Source organism: Anguilla rostrata, chromosome 6 (genome assembly GCF_018555375.3).
Source record: "Anguilla rostrata isolate EN2019 chromosome 6, ASM1855537v3, whole genome shotgun sequence".
Lineage (NCBI taxonomy): Eukaryota > Metazoa > Chordata > Actinopteri > Anguilliformes > Anguillidae > Anguilla > Anguilla rostrata.
Genome location: NC_057938.1, coordinates 51,252,093 through 51,272,323, shown reverse-complemented (window position 1 = coordinate 51,272,323; position 20,231 = coordinate 51,252,093). Strand labels below are relative to the sequence as shown.

General features: G+C 48.3%; 1 protein-coding gene across 1 annotated transcript in view; it reads right to left on the bottom strand.

Moving 5' to 3' along the window:
- Positions 1-20,231, bottom strand: part of nbas (NBAS subunit of NRZ tethering complex) — a 178,911-nt gene that overhangs the window by 82,370 nt on the left and 76,310 nt on the right. Inside the window, exons 35-41 of the mRNA XM_064340412.1 lie at positions 19,912-20,013; positions 17,827-18,012; positions 16,436-16,549; positions 15,442-15,475; positions 15,198-15,281; positions 6,121-6,203; positions 3,946-4,083 (exon numbers count right to left, since the gene is read on the bottom strand). Coding sequence (XP_064196482.1) covers positions 3,946-4,083; positions 6,121-6,203; positions 15,198-15,281; positions 15,442-15,475; positions 16,436-16,549; positions 17,827-18,012; positions 19,912-20,013 — 741 coding nt within the window. The remainder of the gene's footprint in view (positions 1-3,945; positions 4,084-6,120; positions 6,204-15,197; positions 15,282-15,441; positions 15,476-16,435; positions 16,550-17,826; positions 18,013-19,911; positions 20,014-20,231) is intronic.

Below are 20,231 nucleotides of genomic sequence, written 5' to 3'. Positions count from 1 at the left end.
TAGTGTGTGTATATATATGTACATATATAGATATATATATATATACATGTGTGTGTGTGCGTGTGTGTGTACAGTACTATATAAAACGGAATTTACACACAGATATGTTTGCATAAAATATTGTATTTAACATAAAAATACTTGGCAACATGGCCAAAATCATAAATTAAATTGTCTTATGCATATTAATAATTTTACCCACATCTGCCTGCAACCATGAACCAAATAGCCCCAGCAGCCAGACCCCCCTCCCCCTCCCCCTCCCCTCCCCTCCCCTCCCCTCCCCCCCCCCTCCTCCAGCAGGATATTGACAGATACACTCTTCTCCTGGAGAGCAGGGGAAGCTGAGCTTTATCAGCTGGTGTCAGATAGAGCTCGTCCATCTTAGGCGGGGGGGCTGACAGCAGGCAAGCTGAGCCAGGCGAGGGGGGGAGGGAGGGACGTAGGGGAGGAGGAGAAAGAGAGAGAGAGAGAGAGAGAGAGAGAGCTGTTCTTCAGCCCAGATGCCTGGAGACAGCGCAGCACGGTGGTAAATCAGGGGGAGGGAACTTCAATAGCAGGGTCGGTTTCAGGGGTGGGGGGGGGGGAGCCGGCTAGCCGCGACGTGCGTCTCCCCCCTCCGCGCACAGCGGGCGGCCCACTGGGCCAGACCAGCGCAACCCGCCACCGCGACCCGCTAACTGCGACAGAGGCAGCGGGAGAGCTGCGAGAGAGAGCCTCTCTTCTGGCCAGCGTCCAGGCCGAAGCTCCGGAACCATCCGGCGAGACTCTCAGCACCTCCGTCTAACACCCCCGCAAAGGGAAGACCCTCTTCAGCGCAAGGCTTCCTCACCAAGACCGCTTGGGGAGGGGGAACAGAGATCGAGGAGCGAAAGAAAAGTTCCGGAACCATCCGGCGAGACCTGCAACACCGCTGTCTAACCGCACCCCCCCCCAAAAGGGAAGACCCTCTTTAGAGCAAGACTCCCTCTGCAAGAGCGCACAGAGAGGGGGAAAAAGAGATCGAGGAGCGAACGAAAAGTTTAATTCTAAACGTTAACAGGGACACCTTCCGAGGGCAACCGTACCCCAGGCAAGGTTTCCCGACAGGAGCGGGCGGGCGGGGGGAGGGGGAGCGGGTAGGTGGGAGGGACTACTATAAATTTTCCAAATCGCAAACCGCTTTAGACCCCCACTGGTTTTAACACTTCCTCACACATAGCTAGCTTCAAAACTTAAAAAAGAAACGGCATTCCAAACGCCAACCGACATGCGGTACGCATTCACGCCTTTATAGCACCCTGGGCATTGCTTCCGGAGAAACACCACTTCCCAGAATGCAAGTCCGGCATCGTGCAGCGCTCAAATTAAACATAACTGCTGACCCATTTCGGCCAATTAATTCCAACGGTCTATTATCCCGGTGCAACTCTGTGATGATGATGAATTAATAGCGTGTTAATTCGGTATAAAGTGGCCCCGCTTACCGAGGAGAGCAGAGAGAAAACACCGGGCGAACCGAGTTTTTTTTGTGCCGGCACGCCACAGAAAAACCCAATCACATTAACACTCCCACATGAAATACATAATTATGCACTTACGAGCAGAGAAACACCAGGTTTGCTCCTACTTGCTATGCAAACCATATGCACAGTTGTTATGCAATCGGAGGAAAAAAAAGATCCAGATGTAATTCGTCGCGCTCCTGTCAAAATTATGTTGAAAGGGGCCAAATGCAATTATGTGTTCCCCTTCTGGGCAGATCGTGTTTGGAAGCTGACAGAGCTAGGACTGCTCACCCAAACCTTTCGAAACACTAGAAAAAGAAGGTACGTTGAACCTCTTCTGAAAACAGGGATGCGCTACCTTTCAAAATAACAAAACTCTCATACAGATGAAGTAAAATCTTTCCAGCATGTCTACGCACACACACACACACATAAGCATGCACACACACAACTACATAAAAAATAATAATACATATATTATTTACCAATCCCTCAAGGTAATGGAGTTGTTCTACTGAAAGGCTGTGAGCATTATCCCCCATTAAGGTGTACTGGGATGCATAAGCTCCCATCGATCACTCTTCTTTACCTGGCTGAAGGCCTGTTTAAGACTTTGGACAGTGTGAGCGAAATCCAAATGGACATCCCAAAGGACATCGGGACATGGACATGGACATGGACACTGGGATGGCAGTGTAGTGTAATGCCGTCAGGATTAGGGTTAGGGTTAAAGGTCACGGGTTTGATTCCCAGGTTGGACACTGCCACTGTATTAGAGGAAGGTACTTGACCTGCATTGCTTCAGCACATATCCAGTTGTAAATTAACGCTATGTAAATATCCGTAATGTACAGTAATGTAATGTAATCCCGCGATATGCCTGTAGGGGTCTCCCAGAGCAGCGCACGGGCCGTCTCTGATGAAAGGTCAGCTCCCCTTTGCCTCAAGGACAGAGAACCTCACGGGCCCGGCCAAAACCCCAAACCCGTCCAGGAACACATTTTGGGTCGCGCTCGCACAGACGCGTAAAAAAACCGCCGCGCGATTTCGAGCGGAAGGGAAGAAAGAAGAAAATGGCGGAACTCTCTTCGCTTTCTTTTCTTTTCTTTTCTCTCCTGAGGCGGCGCTCGTTTGAAGCGCGCGGCGTACGGAACGTCGCAGTCCGTCAGAAGCCTCTTTGAAACGAATCCGGTTTGAAGCGCCAGCCCGAAAACACACAGCGAGTGACGCAAGGTCCCTCACGGAAGAGGATGAATCGCCAGAACATTATGGGTAATTCTTAATAAAATCTCCGGGAAAAAAAAAACGATCCCTAACAAAGCTTTTATGTGCATATTGATGTGCCGGCGTTTCATGTTTGAAAGCTGCAGTTTAAGCGCAGAACAAAAAAAAAAAAAACTACACAAACAGCAGTAATGACATCAGAGGCGGGCAGTGAAAAGCCGGTCCCGCACATGACATCAGAAAAGGGAGGAACGACAAAACGGAGCGATTTCTGCTCCTCGACTGCGATTCCTGGAGAATTAACGCAGGATTTGCGAAGACGTCTCCAATGCTGAGGCGCGGTCTTTATTGAGAGTTTGTGCTAAGGCCGCCCAGGGAAAATATTTCAGCCTTAGATAAACATACCGTTTTCTTACCACGGATAAAAGATATAACTGTTGCTCCTGCTATGGCAAGCTGCGGTACAGTTATTACATCAGCGCGCGGAAAGCTTACACAGTTTGTGATGTTAGTAGAACCAGCTGAAAAAACAACAACTGAATTTTTACGTTTAAATGTACAAACTTACAGAATTTCTGTTTTTTTTTCTTCCACAAAACATTGCTGAAGTCACACGCACAAATACAAACACACACACACACACCATACACACACACACACACACACCACACAAACACACACACACACACACACACACACACACACACACCCACCCCACCCCACACACGTGCAGAAAGCAGCAAACAGCTCCTCTGACATCACATAAATCCTTAACCCGTTGCGTAGGAGGACCACGGCAGCAGACTAGGCCGGATCAGCACGCCGACGTGACGAAGAGACCGAACCGCCGACAGCGAAGCGACAATTCATCACGACCTTCCCACGCTCGCCGTCTTCCTCAAGGTCAATTCGGCGTGCCCGGAGCACACACACGCGCTCGGAGGACGACGGGTGGCTTTCTGTCCGCTTCAGAATTAACACTCGCGCATCAAAACAGACATTCGGGAAAAAAAGGAAAGAAAAGGAAGGAGAGAGAGAGAGAGAGAGAGAGACAGGGAGAGGGAGAGAGAGAAAGACAGAGAGAGGGAAAGAGAGGGAGAGAGAGACAGAGGGAGAGTGAGAGAGAGAGAAACACCAGAGAGAGGAGAGAGAGAGGAGAGTGAGAGAGAGAGAGACATTCGGAGAAAGTGAGAGAGAGAGAGAGAGAGAGCACGCTGGCACGTCGAGCACTTACCCGGTAGAGTGGGTGACATTCGTCCTTGAGACAGGGAGCCAGCCGCGCATATATCTGCATGGCGTAATAGTACGCGGCCAGCTGCAGCGATAGGGCCGAGTGAGACTGCTTCTCGAAACACTTGTTGGCGTCCAGGACCTAAATCAGAATATAAATTAGTCTTCCCCCAAGACAAGTGGCGATACGTACCCGGCCAGACACGGCCAGTCACCATCCATTTCTGCTCCGCAGGCACCGGGGAGATAAAGGCACTTGGCGCTCGGAACAGGAGCCGCACCCTTCGGCTATAATCGCGGCACGCTTCACAAACAGGAAATGACGAGCCAGTCGTATAGCGTGTGTGTGTGCGCGTGTACTGTACATGTACGCAGGTGTGTGTGCATGTGCTTGTGCGTAGCACTATAATTCTCACCCCTGTCCAGGCGGACCCATGGACGTAAACTTGCACACACGTGCCAAGCTTATGCTTATACGCGACAAGCTAATGCTTATACATGCTAAGCTAATGCTTATATGTGCCAAACAAATGCTAATATCTGCTCAAGCTAATGCTTGTATGCACCAGGCTAATGCTCATATGTGCCAAGCTAATGCACATACGTACCAAACAAATGCTAATATCTGCTCAGGCTAATGCTTGTATGCACCAGGCTAATGCTCATATGTGCCAAGCTAATGCTAATATGTGCTTAAGCTAATGTTTAAGGTACGCAGCCTTTCGGCTTTAGGGCTCTTTGAGCTCAGAGAATGAGGCAGAGCAGCCCTGGGGTGTAGGTAACTGAACTCCAGGGTAGTGCCCCAACTTACCATTTTTTGGGAAAGTAAATACCCTTACTTTCAATTTCATTTCCCCTTATGACTACAATTTTCCTGTGTATTACATTTCATACATTTCTGGTAATACATTTTCCCGTAATAAAACTAAAAAAAAAAAAACACACAATATCTGTTCCTTGGACAGAGTGCTCTTTTCATAAAAGAACGAAGATGATCAAGATGCATCACTCGTACCCTCGCAAGACGTCAAGAGCAAACACGGCACTCCCAAAAGTGTTTTCAAATGTCCAAAAAAATGAAAATCTCTCATTTTAAACTCATAAAGCCAATATTACAAGCGTTTCAATTTGTAAACACGCACGCGGAGGTCTCAACGCAGCGCGTGTACATAAAATCGATGTTCAGTCAAGGGGAAGCCGAACTCCGGGGGCGGCCATTTTGGTTCGTTCTAAAGAGCGATCGCAAACGTGATCAACTGCGGTTAAGTGACATTTGAATTCTCGCGTTGTACGTTTGTGGCACGCGTGCGTGTGTATGTGTGTATGCGCGTCAACACTGAAGTGCAACAGTATAATAAAGACTAAATTAAGTTGAGTCTCTCTGTGCCAAATCAATCAAGGCCTCAACCCCCCCCCCCCTCCCCCCGCCCCCACCCGACTGAATTTAGAGCAGATTATTTCTCATACTTCATCGGGCTTAAGACAGTGACATTTTAAAGGAGCCAATATCGAATCATTCTCAGTACACACGCCCATCCATCTCTGTTTGTAGGACGTAGAGGGACCAGAGATGACATTATTTACGCATTAATTCAGTACACAAAATGAACATGTGTGGATATTGACACCGCTGATAATTGATCATTTCATGCTAGTATGAATTGGTGGCCATCAAAAGAATGGAAACACCCACGCACTTGATATACTTGGCTCAGTTTACTAGAAGATGTGCAAACCATATCATCAGCAAAGCAAAGTTTTGCAAAAATCTAAATATATTTGCAATGAATGTTTGCTGGGATCATCCCTATTACTGCAAATATTATTTTTGTTATTATTTTTGCTATTATTATTAGCGGTAGTATTAGTAGCAGCAATGATAACATGTAAAAGTGTATATGGGTTAGGAGTAATCAGATCATTTAGCATAACAAACAGTTATGCCCCAGGTGAGCTAAATTAAGCAGAAACCCTCAAACAAAACAAACGGCAAAAAATAACCCTAAACAAAACAAAACAGTGTGCTCAAACGAGGGAACTTTCCGACTTTCAAACGACCTTTTAAACGTGGCCCTGTCCCACTCTGCGTCAGTAACAGGCCCTAAGCTCAGAGGGTCCGCAGGAGACACAGGAGCGCCTCCTTTTCCCCCCTTTTCCAAATATAACGGCGGAAGCTCACCTGAGGAAGGGCGAGCAAATAGGCCAAGGCCAGCGTCAGGTCCTTAGGAAGAGCGTCAGACGCCAGCTGAATGAGAACTGAGGGGAGAGAGAGAGAGAAAGAAAAAAAAAAACCCAAATGAATATTTCGCAGTTATTACCTCCGGACGGGCGTCTGCGCAGCGGGACGGGCGTCTGCGCAGCGCGACGTCCGCCGCAACAAAAGAGCCGCGGGGGCCTTCTCAGGAAATAACGGCCACTTTGAGAACAGCACAAACGGCTCAGGAAACCGGAATTGGCGTCAGACGCCCGGTGCCTTTCAAACTCCTGCTTTTCAACAAGGGCGGCCCTGTCGAAAAGAACAAGCCACTTCCTGGCTGAAAATAATGGGTGTCGTGAGGAAATGAAGGTTCTCGAAGCTCGCTGCTTTTTCCCTTAAATAGAGCAAATAAATAAATAAATAAATAAATAAATAAATAATAAATAAATAAATAAATAAATAAATAAATAAATAAATAAATAAATAAATAAAAACTCTTCCCTGAATCAGGTGCAAATTATCCAATGACACAATTCACACAATTCCCGTGGAGGTGACTGATTACTAGACTCATATTAGGCCACAGTGGATTTGATTGGTGGAAGAGGATTGATACAGAACGTTCCGTGGCTTTCCCAGAATGCACCGGGACACACAGGAGACCTAATCTGCTCCCAGTGTGCTCCAATGTACCGCTATGGCAGCGATGCCCCCTGGGAGCTACTTTCTGCCATTATCCATTTGTCTGGACTCAAACCAGCAACCCAAAGTTCACGTTCACAAACCTTCGCCTGCAGACAATTTAGACGTGTCTTTTTCAAATCAACCCAATCAACCAGGCCATGGCAATTTTTATTCAGACTGAATTAGTTTTACGCTTTGCAAACAGATAAAGCAGCCTCCTGCACAGACAGAGAGCCACGCAGAGATAAGGCAATCTTCCAAACACTAGTCGAGAAACAATAAAAAAAATAATTCAAGGTAAAATAGCTTTTTTTTTTTTTTTTAATGTACCGACTGAATCCAGGTGCACCTCCGTCAAAGCAATGAAAAGTTTCCTGTGTGTTAATAATTTGCGAAGTTGGAATAAAATTATTCCGAACCAAGGTGAAAGGAGCCTGACAGCGTGTGTGTGAGAGAGAGAGAGAAAGAGAGAAGAGAGAGGGAGACATAGAGAACAGAGACAGAGAGAAAGAGAGCACGAGAAAGAGGAAGAGAGACAGAGAGAGAGAGAGAGAGAGAGAGAGAGGGGAGAGAAGAGAGACAGGAGAGAGCGAGAACAGAGAGAGAAAGAGAGAGAGAAGAGGGAGAGAGAGACAGAGAGGGAGACAGATAAAACAAAAACAGACAGACAGACAGAGAGAGAGAGGGGGAGAGAACAGAAGAAGGAGACGAATAATAAAGAGACAGAGGCGTGCGGAGAGTAATAAGAGCAGAGGGGACGGAGAGATATAGAGACGAGGGTGACGGAGAGAGACGGGCTCGCGCCGGTAGCGAAAGCCGGAGCGGCGCCGACGGCTGGCAGCCCGGAGACGAACTCAGAGGCGGCCGTCGTGCCCCGAGACCCGACGCCTCACTTCCTGTTCCCCGCGGACACGGGAGGAAGTTCATTAATCTGCTGCTAACGCGGGACACAGCTGCTCTGAGAGCTCCCTTGGGGGGTCCCCCCACACCCCCCCAACCCCCCCCCGTAGGGACATCCAGAGCGAGCCAAAAAAAACCAAAACAAAACAAGCCACCAAAAACCAAACGGAACAAACAAGCAAAAAAAAAAAAAAAAAACATTCCTCCTGAATTTTGGCCAAATAGACCCTCCTCTGTCGCCTGTTGGAATGAACGGCTTACAGTTCTGATTCTACTTTCAAAGCTGCAGATGGAAACGAGAAATAAATGACAACGTTGCTAGCACGACTCGTTGACACAGACTCTACGATGACAGCCCGACGCAGCTCCAATTTGACAGATCTGGCGTCGACTGATCCAAACGCAGTCTATTCTTCAAAACAGGAACTCGGTTTTGCGTGCATATCGGATGTGCTGCCTACGCTTTAATATGCGACAATGCTAAATTATACACAGACAAGGAAATACTAAGAAAAATCCAGGATCCAAAGGTCCCCTTCCTTCCGTCTAACACCTCTTAAAACCCAGTGATTCAGTGCTGTTGTTTTTGTCACTAATAGCCGCTAGCTGGACCAGTCCAATGCTATTAAAGGCCACGGAAGGGGTTCATTAAAGACGTGCTATAATGTGACCAGCCGTAATGAGCGGATTAGCGAGCGCATAACATTTCCCTGAAAACAAAATTTAGCTTCATTTGGCTAAGCGCGCGAGACGAAGGTCACTTTGAATCTCACCTGAACCGACGGAACATTATTTAACGATATAACAGGCGCCGCAGCGCGAAATAATGACAGCGTAAAAGGACTTTTTAATTTTTTCGTAGGCATTTTCATAAATCGACTGCTTTTTAATACTCGGCTAATGGACAAAATTGCGCCGCTTAGCTGAAATTAGCTGGGTGGCGGCATGGAGTGACACTCAAGAGCACTAACAACCTGCATATCAGCCAAAAGGCCCAGAGGAACACAGTGACGGCTGTTCATTTATAGGGCACTTTCTTTTTTTTTTTTTCCCAGACACAGGTGCTTATGCTCAGCTATATGAGGTAAGTTAGGCCGCGACCGCACAGCTGAGCTCCCAGCACCACCTGCGTTAAGTAATAGGAGAACATCGACTGGGAGAAAATAAAAGCGTTCAAAAAGGTTAAGAGGACAGACAAAGAGAGAGAGAGAGAGGGGGGGGGAGAGAGGGAGAAAGAGACACAGACAGAGAGAGGGGGGGGGAGAGAGAGGGCGAAAGAGACACAGACAGAGCCTGAGAGAGAATAAGGAGGAGAAAAAAAAACACGCAGAAAGGCATTTACAAATGGCCTTTGCATTTATGAATTTATGAGTTGAGCATCTTCCATCAGCATTTTCTCTCCATTATCACTCCTCACCCACTCCTTCCAGCCAAACGACGGGGAGTGGGGGATGGGTGGGAGGAGGGGGGGGGGCGGGAGCAGTCGCAGACGACCACACGTTTATCAACCCTAACCTTTACATTCGCGCACTAAAAATACACAACGGGCTCCGGAAGAAAAACCCGTCCAGGTGCATTTCAGAGAGCCGGGGATGGAAAAAACCCACAAGCGCCCCAGTGTGGGCGCGGGACAGCGTGGCGAAGCTTTAATCAAAGCCTGGCCAAGCGAGTAAGCACTGCTGCTCTCCTAGGGGGGTCCTCGGCCCAGGGCGGGGGTTGCTTTAAAAAAAACAAAACAGGAGGGAGGACTTCAGGTTCGCATCTCCCAAGATGCACCGGGACGGCCAGTAAGCAGGGGGGAAGGGAAGGGGTGTGTGTGTGTCTGTGTGTGTGTGTGCGAAAATAGAGTTCAAAAGAACTCTCCTACTGAACGCATGCCGCGTTTAGGACGCACAGTAGCGCAGTGACTCTGCGTCATTGCCCCACCCCCCCTTCTTCCCCCCCCCCCCCGTGAGAGCCCAGAGGTGCTGTCGGGGGTTGGGAAGTCGGCCAAAAGATGCCGGGTCAGGCTTCTGGGTCTGGGAGCCACGGCAGCGGGAGGGGGAGGGGGAGGGGGAGGGGGAGGGGGGGCGACAGGGGGGGCTGAGACTGCAGCTTTTCCAGCTGGCCGTGCGCAGCGGTCCCTGCCGCCGCCGCCGCCGCCCGTGAATCTCGCCGCCCCTAATAACCGTGGCAACGGCGCGCCGCAGCAGGTCCCTGCGGTAAGCCCTGCTGCGCGTCTCGCATGAAAAATGCATCGGCTCTCTCTCCGCGAGCGCGCCACGTCGCAACAAACGCGTTACGCTTTTACTCACCTTGCCGCCCGCTGACTGTCGTGGCACATAGCATATGCGCATTATATTACATAATACACACACCACCAGTTAGGGACCATGCAACTTGACTTCTGTGTTGGGACCAGCGCATTACATTACATCACATTACATACACACACACATCCAGTCTAGGGACCAGGGCATTACATTAGATTGCATTACATACACACACACATCCAGTCTAGGGACCAGCGCATTACATTACATTACATTACATACACACACAAATCCAGCCGCAGGGACACTGTCACAGTGGAGTTTCACACTGAAGGCCACGGCCGTGGGGTGATGAGAGTCTATTGTGCTGCCCGCAGACAGATGGCTCCTGCCTGATCAGGTAATAAGTGCTTGAGCGCACGCACGGAACGCTCAATAAATCACAAATTATTACCGTTTAATGAGCGCTTGTTATACGAGCTGATCAACAATAAATAAGCCAGCGCATCACATTCAAGCTAAGATAATAGTGCTCTGTCAAGATGCACAAGGCCGTGGAAATCAGCTGAGCGACGCGGCCTTTCGGACTGAGATCCGGGCCTTCTGATTGGACGCACCGTCCCCTCTCTCTCCGCATTCCTCCGCACTTCCTCCTGAGGGGGGGGGGAAGGTGACTTTAAAGGAACGTTATTCCCCGGAACGGCAGAGTCAGGATCCGCATGAAATAAACCCCGCTCTTTTTTTTTTTTTTTCCTCCCCCCGTCGGCCATTTGCATTCCGAGCCAAGGGGTCGCCATCGATTCTTCCGTTAAAAACGATCCATCTTTCCCCAGCGCCGCCTTGATATTTTGACTGGCGACTATCTCTCTCGTATCGCGAAGCCCGGCGCATTATTTACCGCCGCCACGGACGCACCCGCGCGCGCATTAATTAATCAATATGATCCCTCTCTTCCGGACGTACGTCTTCGCCCGCGTTTGCACATCAGGAAGACGGATCGTTCCGGAGGAAATACCAGGGCCGAAATAAATTAAGCTCGGTGTAAATATCACACGGGCCTCGCTCCGCACCTCCGCGCCACCGCGTCTCCTCTAATCTGCGGCAAGCGACGCCAACTCGTTTTCCCGCTTTTATCTTCCTCGCCGCTAACCGGTCGACAAATGGCGGCTGAGGGGAATTAAGGCTACGTTTAAAACGTCCGAACGCAAAAGGGCCTAAGTGGCCGAGAGTGAAAACAGGCGGCCGTCAGAGGCGTCGGCTCGCGAGCGTCAAAACTGCAGCCTCCGGCCGTGCGTGTGCATGTGTGTGTGCACACGCTCTCTGGTAACACGTGCGCGTGCCTGTACGTGCGCACACGCTCTCTGTGAACACGTGCGCGTGCCTGTACGTGCGCACACGCTCTCTGTGAACACGTGCGCGTGCCTGTACGTGCGCACACGCTCTCTGTGAACACGTGCGCGTGCCTGTACGTGCGCACACGCTCTCTGTGAACACGTGCGTGTGCATGTGTGTGTGCACACGCTCTCTGTGAACACGTGCGTGTGCATGTGTGTGTGCACACGCTCTCTGGTAACACGTGCGCGTGCCTGTACGTGCGCACACGCTCTCTGTGAACACGTGCGCGTGCCTTGTGTGCACACGCTCTCTGTGAACACGTGCGTGTGCATGTGTGTGCGCACGCTCTCTGTGAACACGTGCGTGTGCATGTGCGTGTGCACACGCTCTCTGTGAACACGTGCGTGTGCTTGTGCGTGCGCACACGCTCTCTGTGAACACGTGCGTGTGCTTGTGCGTGCGCTCACGCTCTCTGTGAACACGTGCGTGTGCATGTGTGTGTGCACACGCTCTCTGTGAACACGTGCGTGTGCATGTGTGCGTGCTCACGCCCTCTGTGAACACGTGTGTGTGCATGTGTGCGTGCGCACACGCTCTCTGTGAACACGTGCGTGTGATTGTGCGTGCGCACACGCTCTCTGTGAATACGTGTGTGTGCCTGTACGTGCGCTCACGCTCTCTGTGAACACGTGCGTGTGCTTGTGCGTGCGCGCTCACGCTCTCTGTGAACACGTGCGCGTGCCTGTGCGTGTGCGCTCACGCTCTCTGTGAATGCAGCGGGCGCAGTCAGAACGCAGTCAGAGGAGCTGGTCCGCGCCCATCGCACAGCAGATGGACACCATTAACAGCATCGGCATCAATCTGGGGAAATTAGCGCAGTAAAAAGGTTCAGTGCCACTTCACCACAAGCTTGAGTTTTATTCGAGTCTGTATATACATCCATCTGTGCATTTATATACAGTATATAAAGTTGATTTAACATTGACAGCTGTTAACGGGTGCTGTGATAAGAGTGTTGATTTAGCACTTGAACGCCATAATTATAATTCAAAATATGTAATAGGATTATTATTAGCTGATTATTTTCAGGGTACTGTTAAACATGAATCAGAATGGCATAAACGTCCAGGTTTCCCACTAAATCCAAAACAAGAGCCCCCTTTTATGAATAACAACTTGTTTTTCATTCGTCCTCTATGGCTTCGTCCAACAGGCAGGACTCTACACGGTAAACTGTCCAGTGTTAAATCTACTCTTAAGAGTGTATGTACGGTCCTGTTCTGATTTATCATTTGCGTGTGTGTAAAAATTATTTCACTGTGTATCTGGTGTCCATTCCTGGCCTTCAGGTTTTTTCCTTAGGGATTGTTATGGACGCAATCCGTATGTATCCAGAATTAGTTTTTAAGGTTCTGCTGATACATAGGTTCTTACGTAGCAGAGCAGAGCTATTTTGCGTTAGTGCTTTAGTGATGTAGTCATGTACTGTACTCCCTGGTGTGTGTACGGATGTGGTGATCCAAGTCTGGCGCCATTGCTCATATCCATCAGACGAACGCACCGATGTTTCTGCCACGCTGCACGTCACTGCGGCTAACAGCGTCCGCTAACCGAACGCAACGTGCTGTAATGCAATGCATCGGACTACCGAGCTCAAGATTTAACACCGTGATGGAACGCCTTAATAAAGCCAACGTCAAACGCGTATCTGTCGTACGGAGACGCATTTGAATGAAACGATAATTTGTCTGAGATGTGTTTTGTTAGGTACACACACGCGGGAGGACGGCACAAACATCGGGAAATTATTCACGAGGGGGTTTTCCGGTACGCAGGCGAGCTGCAGCGGCAGTGAGACGCTGACACGACCGCTATTTAAATCTCCGGCGTGCCGTTTCGACGCGCCGTCCAATATATCAAATTTAATTTCAGGTCTCCGGCTCTCATGCATGTATGCATGCGCGTCCGCAACGCCGCTGACGCCGCACGCCAAGCGCCGGTATTCAAAATTCTCCGCACCGCAATCGATTGGCCAGTTTGTGCGCGTGTTTCCCTCCGAAAAAACTGCACACGCCGAAATCCCCTTTCCTGACGGGCCACGCCCGCACTTGGGCCGCTCGGACCGCCAGGCACAAATCGGAATGTTGTCGGTACAGATTCCTCACGGAATAAACCTCACTTAACCGCCGCGAACCGTTCGACCCGCACGCACGCCTTTAATGGGGTCTAAGCCACGGCTGATTAGAATAATACGGACAAAATGGCTGCCGAACTGAGCTCGGCCAGGCCGGTCGTAAACTTCACTCCGACGCTGACCGCGTTAGGTGGCCAGATTTCCCAACGGGGAGCATTTAGCATAGCGTGTCAAAGGCACTTCTTATTCTGGGTTGCCAGTCGGCGCAGATCCCACTCAGGAGGTGGAGTACCGATAGAACACAGCTTGGACCCATCTCATTTAACCCTTTAAGGTGCGAGATCACAAATACGTGTGACTAGAATGTTCGTAACTGAACATTCTAATGCTGATGCAACAATCGCTACCGTCAATTGAAAGCAACTGAGTTCTAGAACACTAGACTTAAAATGTAGGGGGTAAAAAAATTCCAAAAACTAAACCCTACTGTCCAAAGGGTTAAGCTACGCAGTTTTTTTTTTTCCTCACAGCATCTGTTTTTCTGCCGTTTCCTCTCTCGCGAACGGCTCCTCTCGAACCGCGTCCTTCGAGCAGCCTCCGCTAAAGAGCCCATCTGGCCCCTCGTAACAGCGCCGCACACTTGCTATGTTCACTTAATAAAGTCATAAACAAACGATAGCGCCGCCGGCACCGGGAGAGGGAGTCCAGCGCTCCATGTCCAGGGAAGAGACGGCTCCCCCTTTTTTTTGTGTTTCACCTTTTCAGACAGGATTCATCTTTCAGTCCCGAGCACAGGCGCACCCCGCTCAACACGTCGAGCTAGGGGGCGTCTCGTGGCGCAGCCCGTAGGGCGCTTGGCGCGCGCTCGTCGCGAGCCGCGGCGTCGGCGGTTCGAGTCCGACCGCGCGACCTCTGTCGCACGTCTCTCCCTCTCTCTCTCTCTCCTCCTGGTTCTTCCTGTCTCTCTACACCGTACTGTCTAATAAAGCTGCCCAAAAACCCAAAAACAACACTAAAAAAAACAGAGTCGTTAGCTACCCAAACGGGTTCTGCGTCGGCACGGCGCTCCCTCGGTCGGGGGCAGGGGCCGCAACGCGACGACGGCGGCTCACCTTCGGCTGGGGCCGACAGAGCTGCCGGCCTCGCTCTTGGTGCTGGGGCAACGCCCGGCTCTCGCACTGTCTCGGCGAAGCTTCCGGGGACGCAGAGAAGGCGTAATTTCCATACTATGAAAACGTCACTAAAGGTAAATTAAGACAGGAAGGCGCGCGTGGGGCTGAGAACGCAATCCCCACGGGTTCGACGATTTTAATTTCGGCAGGTATCGTAATTGATAGATTTTTTAATAACGAAAGTGAAGCCGACGACTGTTATATTTTATGAGCGACTGTAATTACAGCAATTAATGCAAATTACGGTTTTCAAAAACATATTAGATGGAAAGGGCCAGACTGAACTCAATTAAACTGCCTTTGCACAATCGACACGCTCTCCTTTCAAACTGCAAATGCAAGATATATGAAATGTAGAGCTAATCGCGGAGGCACCCTACCATTAATATTTCATTTCCTGCTCACCAGCCTCTTTAGAAAAGCTATACAATGGAGGACCAATCATATATTCAAGTGGTAATCGCCCGGGCAACCATGCAGCCTATTCGGTTAGCCCTACCCAGTCACTTATATTATTACTAATACAAACTGTTCGGCCAAACTTATTTTGTTTTTGATAAGTAATAACTTTCCCTCTCAAAAAGGCATTAAAATTATTAGCACCCTCTGTTTTCAGAACTTGCACCCTCCCTTGAAAGGATAAAACTACTGAGTAATCTTCTGTAGTGGTTCATGAGATTTGTGAGAGTGTGCGAGTGTGTATGTGTGTGTGGTGGGGGAGTGCTTGTGTACTACCCTCTCCAACTGAAACCGCTAATTTTCAATCAGTCCAAGTCCGCAGACCGAGATTGGTCAATGCAAAAAGTCACATCCAAAAAAAAAAAGAGAGAAAAAAGAAAGAAAGAGAAAACATCTAAACTCTGAAACAGGGTGAAATTCCCTGCTAGCTGGGATTAGCTGCTCATTTCTCGTAAAGAGGTCATGACCGGTATACTTTCCACAGCCTACAGCCTTCTCACGCTGAGTGTGCTACTTTAAAGGCCTTGAAACAATAACGGCTACCAACAAAGGAGGAGAAAGAGAGCCTGCAGTGTGTTCCTTAAACTCCCTTTGTGCTACTCTGAGAAGAATTCTCAGCGTTACTCTCAATTGGGCTACAAAGTGAACTCGAAGCGGCACCTTCAGCACTGCCAAAGGGAGAATCCTTCGACCAGTCGGATATTCCAGTAGGATTATGACCGAAGGACATATTCCGACCCCAATTATGCCAGTATTTTTCAAGTAAAATGTATCCAGTTTTTGAAAATCAAATACGTGTTGCTTCTGTTGACTGTGGGCCAAACTTAGGGAAATTGCCTTTGTCGCTACGGGGGGATTCGGTTGGGGTACGCCGCGCAGCACATTGTCACAAACGTTATTAGTAAAATTAACCACACTGACACATTTTGAATTGATTGGGAGAAATCAATTTCACTTTCAACTGGGCCCATTCTCTCAGTACACATCCAGGAGTTAACAGTTAGCCACTTTCAATAATGAACCTCAAAGGCAGAACGAATTTTACCATTGCCAGCGTAAAATTATTTATTTCAGCTTGGGGGAAAAAAAATAAATAAATAAAAAAAATAAATACTGGCCATAATGAAAAAATTGTGCAGCATTAAATATAAAGGATTTGCTCAAAGAATAAAATATGCAAAAATATATTAAATATAAATACAACCATATATACAGTTGGCTCTTTGATGGGATTGCCTGCCCCCCTCCCCCCCTTCGGAAGAACATAAATATTACAGAGACATCCAAGTGAAATGCTGGAGAGGGGGCACATCTAAAAGAGACCCCCGGTAGCAAATAATTAATAAACGCTCACTACTTACTTCATCAATATAGGGATTATCAAAAAGGGCTTCATAGAATGGGTTACAGCCTTGTTTTTCCAGATCCGCGTTCTCCCCTGATGGACCCCTCAGTACAGAACCGGGTCCTTGACCCTGTGGAGAGATAAAGTGGCGTTAAATATTTATAAATCCACGCGGCAGTCTGGTCTCGGTCGTTCGGGCTGAGAGGTCCCTCTCTGGCCCCCCCCCCCCCTTCCCCCACCCCCACGCGGGACACAATGAAGTTCTGGGCCGCAATCAATTTTTCCCCGACAACGCGCGGTGAAATATTCAACAAACAAGTCAATTAAAAATGCAAAGCATTAATTCTTAATTGCTTGTTCGGCAAAGCTTTCGGGACCTGTGGTGGTTTTTAAAGCTCTCAAACACTATGTGCTCGAAGCGGGAATTTTCAGCCATTTGTGAGAGATTAGCAAAGCCAAAAAAAAAACTAAATAAATAAATACAATAAAACAAAATTAAAATAAATTGAACAGGACAGGCCTCTCTACTTCAGTACACTGTGTACATGGATAAGTGTTTGCCCCCTTCCTGATTTCCTCTATTATTGCATATTTGTCACACTGAATGGTTTCCTATCTTTAGACAAAATGTAATCTTAGACAAAGGGAAACTGAGAAGGACAAATCGAAGAAATGCGGGAACTCCTTTCTCATGCCACCGTATACACACAGGGTATGTACTTTGGTCTAGTGTCGCTGTAATGTTGTAGTTGTAGCTGTAGGCCCAACGGACACACTTTGCGATCGCTCAAATCATCTCAGAGAACCTTCCACGCTTCCAAGTGAAATCACCTGATGAAAAGATGTGCAGTAAAGCTGCCACCAGAGGAAATTTTGAATCTGTGATACGTCTGGGCACAGCAGAACCGTTTTCTCATTAGCTGGTACCCAACGCATTTCACAAGCTTTAAAAATATGTCACGTGCAGGCAGCTTCACCCCCGAACCACAGGCTGAGGCTGCTTTACCACACACGGTTATCGCCCTGACTTCCTCCACTTTATTTCTCCCCATATAAACGGATGACACAGTACTGTAAATCTACCCTTATGGAAATTAAATATACTGCAATATGCTGTAAATGCATGGATTTTTTTTTTTTGGCAAATACTATTAATATATTTCACAGCAAGGTTTGTATTAGGTATATTGCAATATCTGCAAGTGGCGATAACTAGTACATCACCCCTTACTCTATGAAGCGCTGCAATGCCTCGACAGTATATTTTATTTGAATACATATATGCAGTACATTCCGTTTCCACGAGAGAAGCTAGAAGAATATGATGATGTCACAAGATGAAAAAAAAGAAGAAAATTCCATCTAAATTCCGTATGTAGTCTAATGACTGTGTGAAGGCATTCTCACATGTAGAGGCCGGAGGTAATTGAGCGAGGTCTTCCACCACTGCGAGTCGCTGACGGCATGCAGCACGGCCTTGGTGGTCACCGTGGTGTTGGAGATGACCTCCATGGTCCTGGCCGTGGTCCTCTTGAGCAGGTCCGCCGAGCGACCTCCGCCGCCGCCGCCACCGCCAGCGGCGTCCGCGTCGGCCTGCGGAGAACGAGCGTTCGGGGGGCGGAGTGGTCAGTCGCGAGCTGGGGTGGTCTGACATCACACCCGCCCCCAAAACCCGCCAAGCTTGCGCCAAAGGGCGGGTCGGTCTGACATCACACCCACAACCCGCCAACTGAAGATAGCGCCTATTTACACGTGCCACAGAGCTGCGTGCGGCGTCAGTTATAAATACTGCTTTTAAAAATCTATTCCGGAATATGAACGCAGGCGGCGAGCTCTTTCCCCGTCGCCTACAGAACGGTCCGCGGAACGTTTGTTTGTGTTTGTTTCTTAAGTGGTCATCAATACTTCATTCGCGTTAAAATAATCTATTTGGAAAACACACACAAAGCAGCAAATAGATGCCAAACAGTTTCTTGTGCATAAAATTTTAAATGAGCTCCTGGCATCTTTAGGCTAGCTTATACGGAATAAAATTCTATAAATAAAACAATTGGCCTCTTTAGCCGATAAGCATATTTATGAACCATAAAATATTCATATTATCCATTTAAAAACTTAATATCCTCATAAAACTTTAATGATATTTGAAATTATAATTATTTATACATTTTAAAAAAGATTATCAATTTACACAATGGTTTTGAGAGGACTGGGAAACATTATAGAAAAGAAATGAATACTTCAGGGCATAGCCGTTATATTGTAAGAAAAGCACCTGACCTCAGTTGCACCAGCTACACAACAGTGGAAGAACACAAGGACACGAGTAATTACACTCATTGTTTGGGTAGCCAAAAAATAAAAATAAAAATGAACGAAATAAATACAGCTAAATAAATAAAAAGTAAACGCAATCAAGCCCGCTGTGTGGCAAATTTCAGAATCCATAGAGCCAGGCCTGGAGTATCGGCCATATTGGTTTTGAAATAAACAAACTGTGACTACACCCTGGAAACAACAATAGTTCCCAAATTACGGTGCCGGTCGCTGGCCGCCGATGGCGTTTCATAGGGTTACGGAAAACATAATTCAGGGACGCGCGACACGGCGCCATCAAGCAGCTCGCCCGTTCTCCCCCCGCTCGCGGTGCTGCCATTGTTCGCCTAATAGGCATCTGTGAGCGGACCAGTAAAAAAAAAGCGGTCCTCATCCTCCGCTTGTGTGACTGCAGCTGGCTTTGCGGGGCGATCGCAGCCTGTTTCCGAGTCGCCTTATCAGCCCTCATTCTTCACCCCCCCCCCGTCGTTCCACAGGAACCCGCTTACAGGAAAAGGCCGATCGTCGTCGGTGCGTTACATTATTGAAGGTCGTTTCCGATTGGCTGTTGGGTTGGTTGAGCTAACTTTTTTTTTTTTTTCCAAAGCGGGGAGCGTAAACACAGCACTGCAGCAAAAAAATCGAATTGAAACACGAAAGACTTCGCGGCTCATGTACGTCCTTGTCAGTTTCAAAGAACTTCAGAGGTTGCAGCTGAAGAAAAAATAAACAGGAAGTAGACTCAGTCCATCCTTGAGCAGCACAGACCTGCAGCATTATCATTTACAGAGAAAAGAGCTTCCAGCGAGTAAATTAATTTGAAGCAAGCAAGTAAAACAAAAACATGCGCATGAACTCTATTTTTAGGCTCCACACACAAGCTTTCATAGCCAGCACAACAAAAAGCTTTAATATCAATCAAATACCCAGACATATAGAGTACACACACACACGCAGGGAGGAGAACAATACAAGACCATATGGGCTGGCCTTTCAAGGATAATAATGATCAAAATAATATTACCACAGCACAAATTTCACATAATCCAGTACCCAGTGTGCTTTGCATGACTCCTACAGCAACATTACAAAAGAGGAATCTGATATTTCAGATAATTTATTAAAAAAAAAATTTTTTTTAAGTAAAGTAGACGTAACATCTTTAGCGTGACAGACCTGCAGGTTGACCACATCAGAAGCTGCGTTCAGGCGGCTGTGTCCGTCTCCCACCTGAGCAGGCTCTGCATCTATCTGGTAGTTCACCGCCTGGTACAGGATCTGTTAGGAACATGGGAGAGAGAGAGAGAGAGAGAGAGAAGGAGGGGGAGAGAGATGGGTAGGGTGGAGAGAGAGGGGTGGGATGGAGAGAGAGTGGGGTAGGGGGTGGGAGAGAGAGATGGGTTAGGGAGGGGAGAGAGAGAGGGTTAGGGGGGGAGAGAGAGACAGGGTAAGGGTGGAGAGAGAGAGGGGTAGAGGTGGGAGAGGCAGGGTAGGGG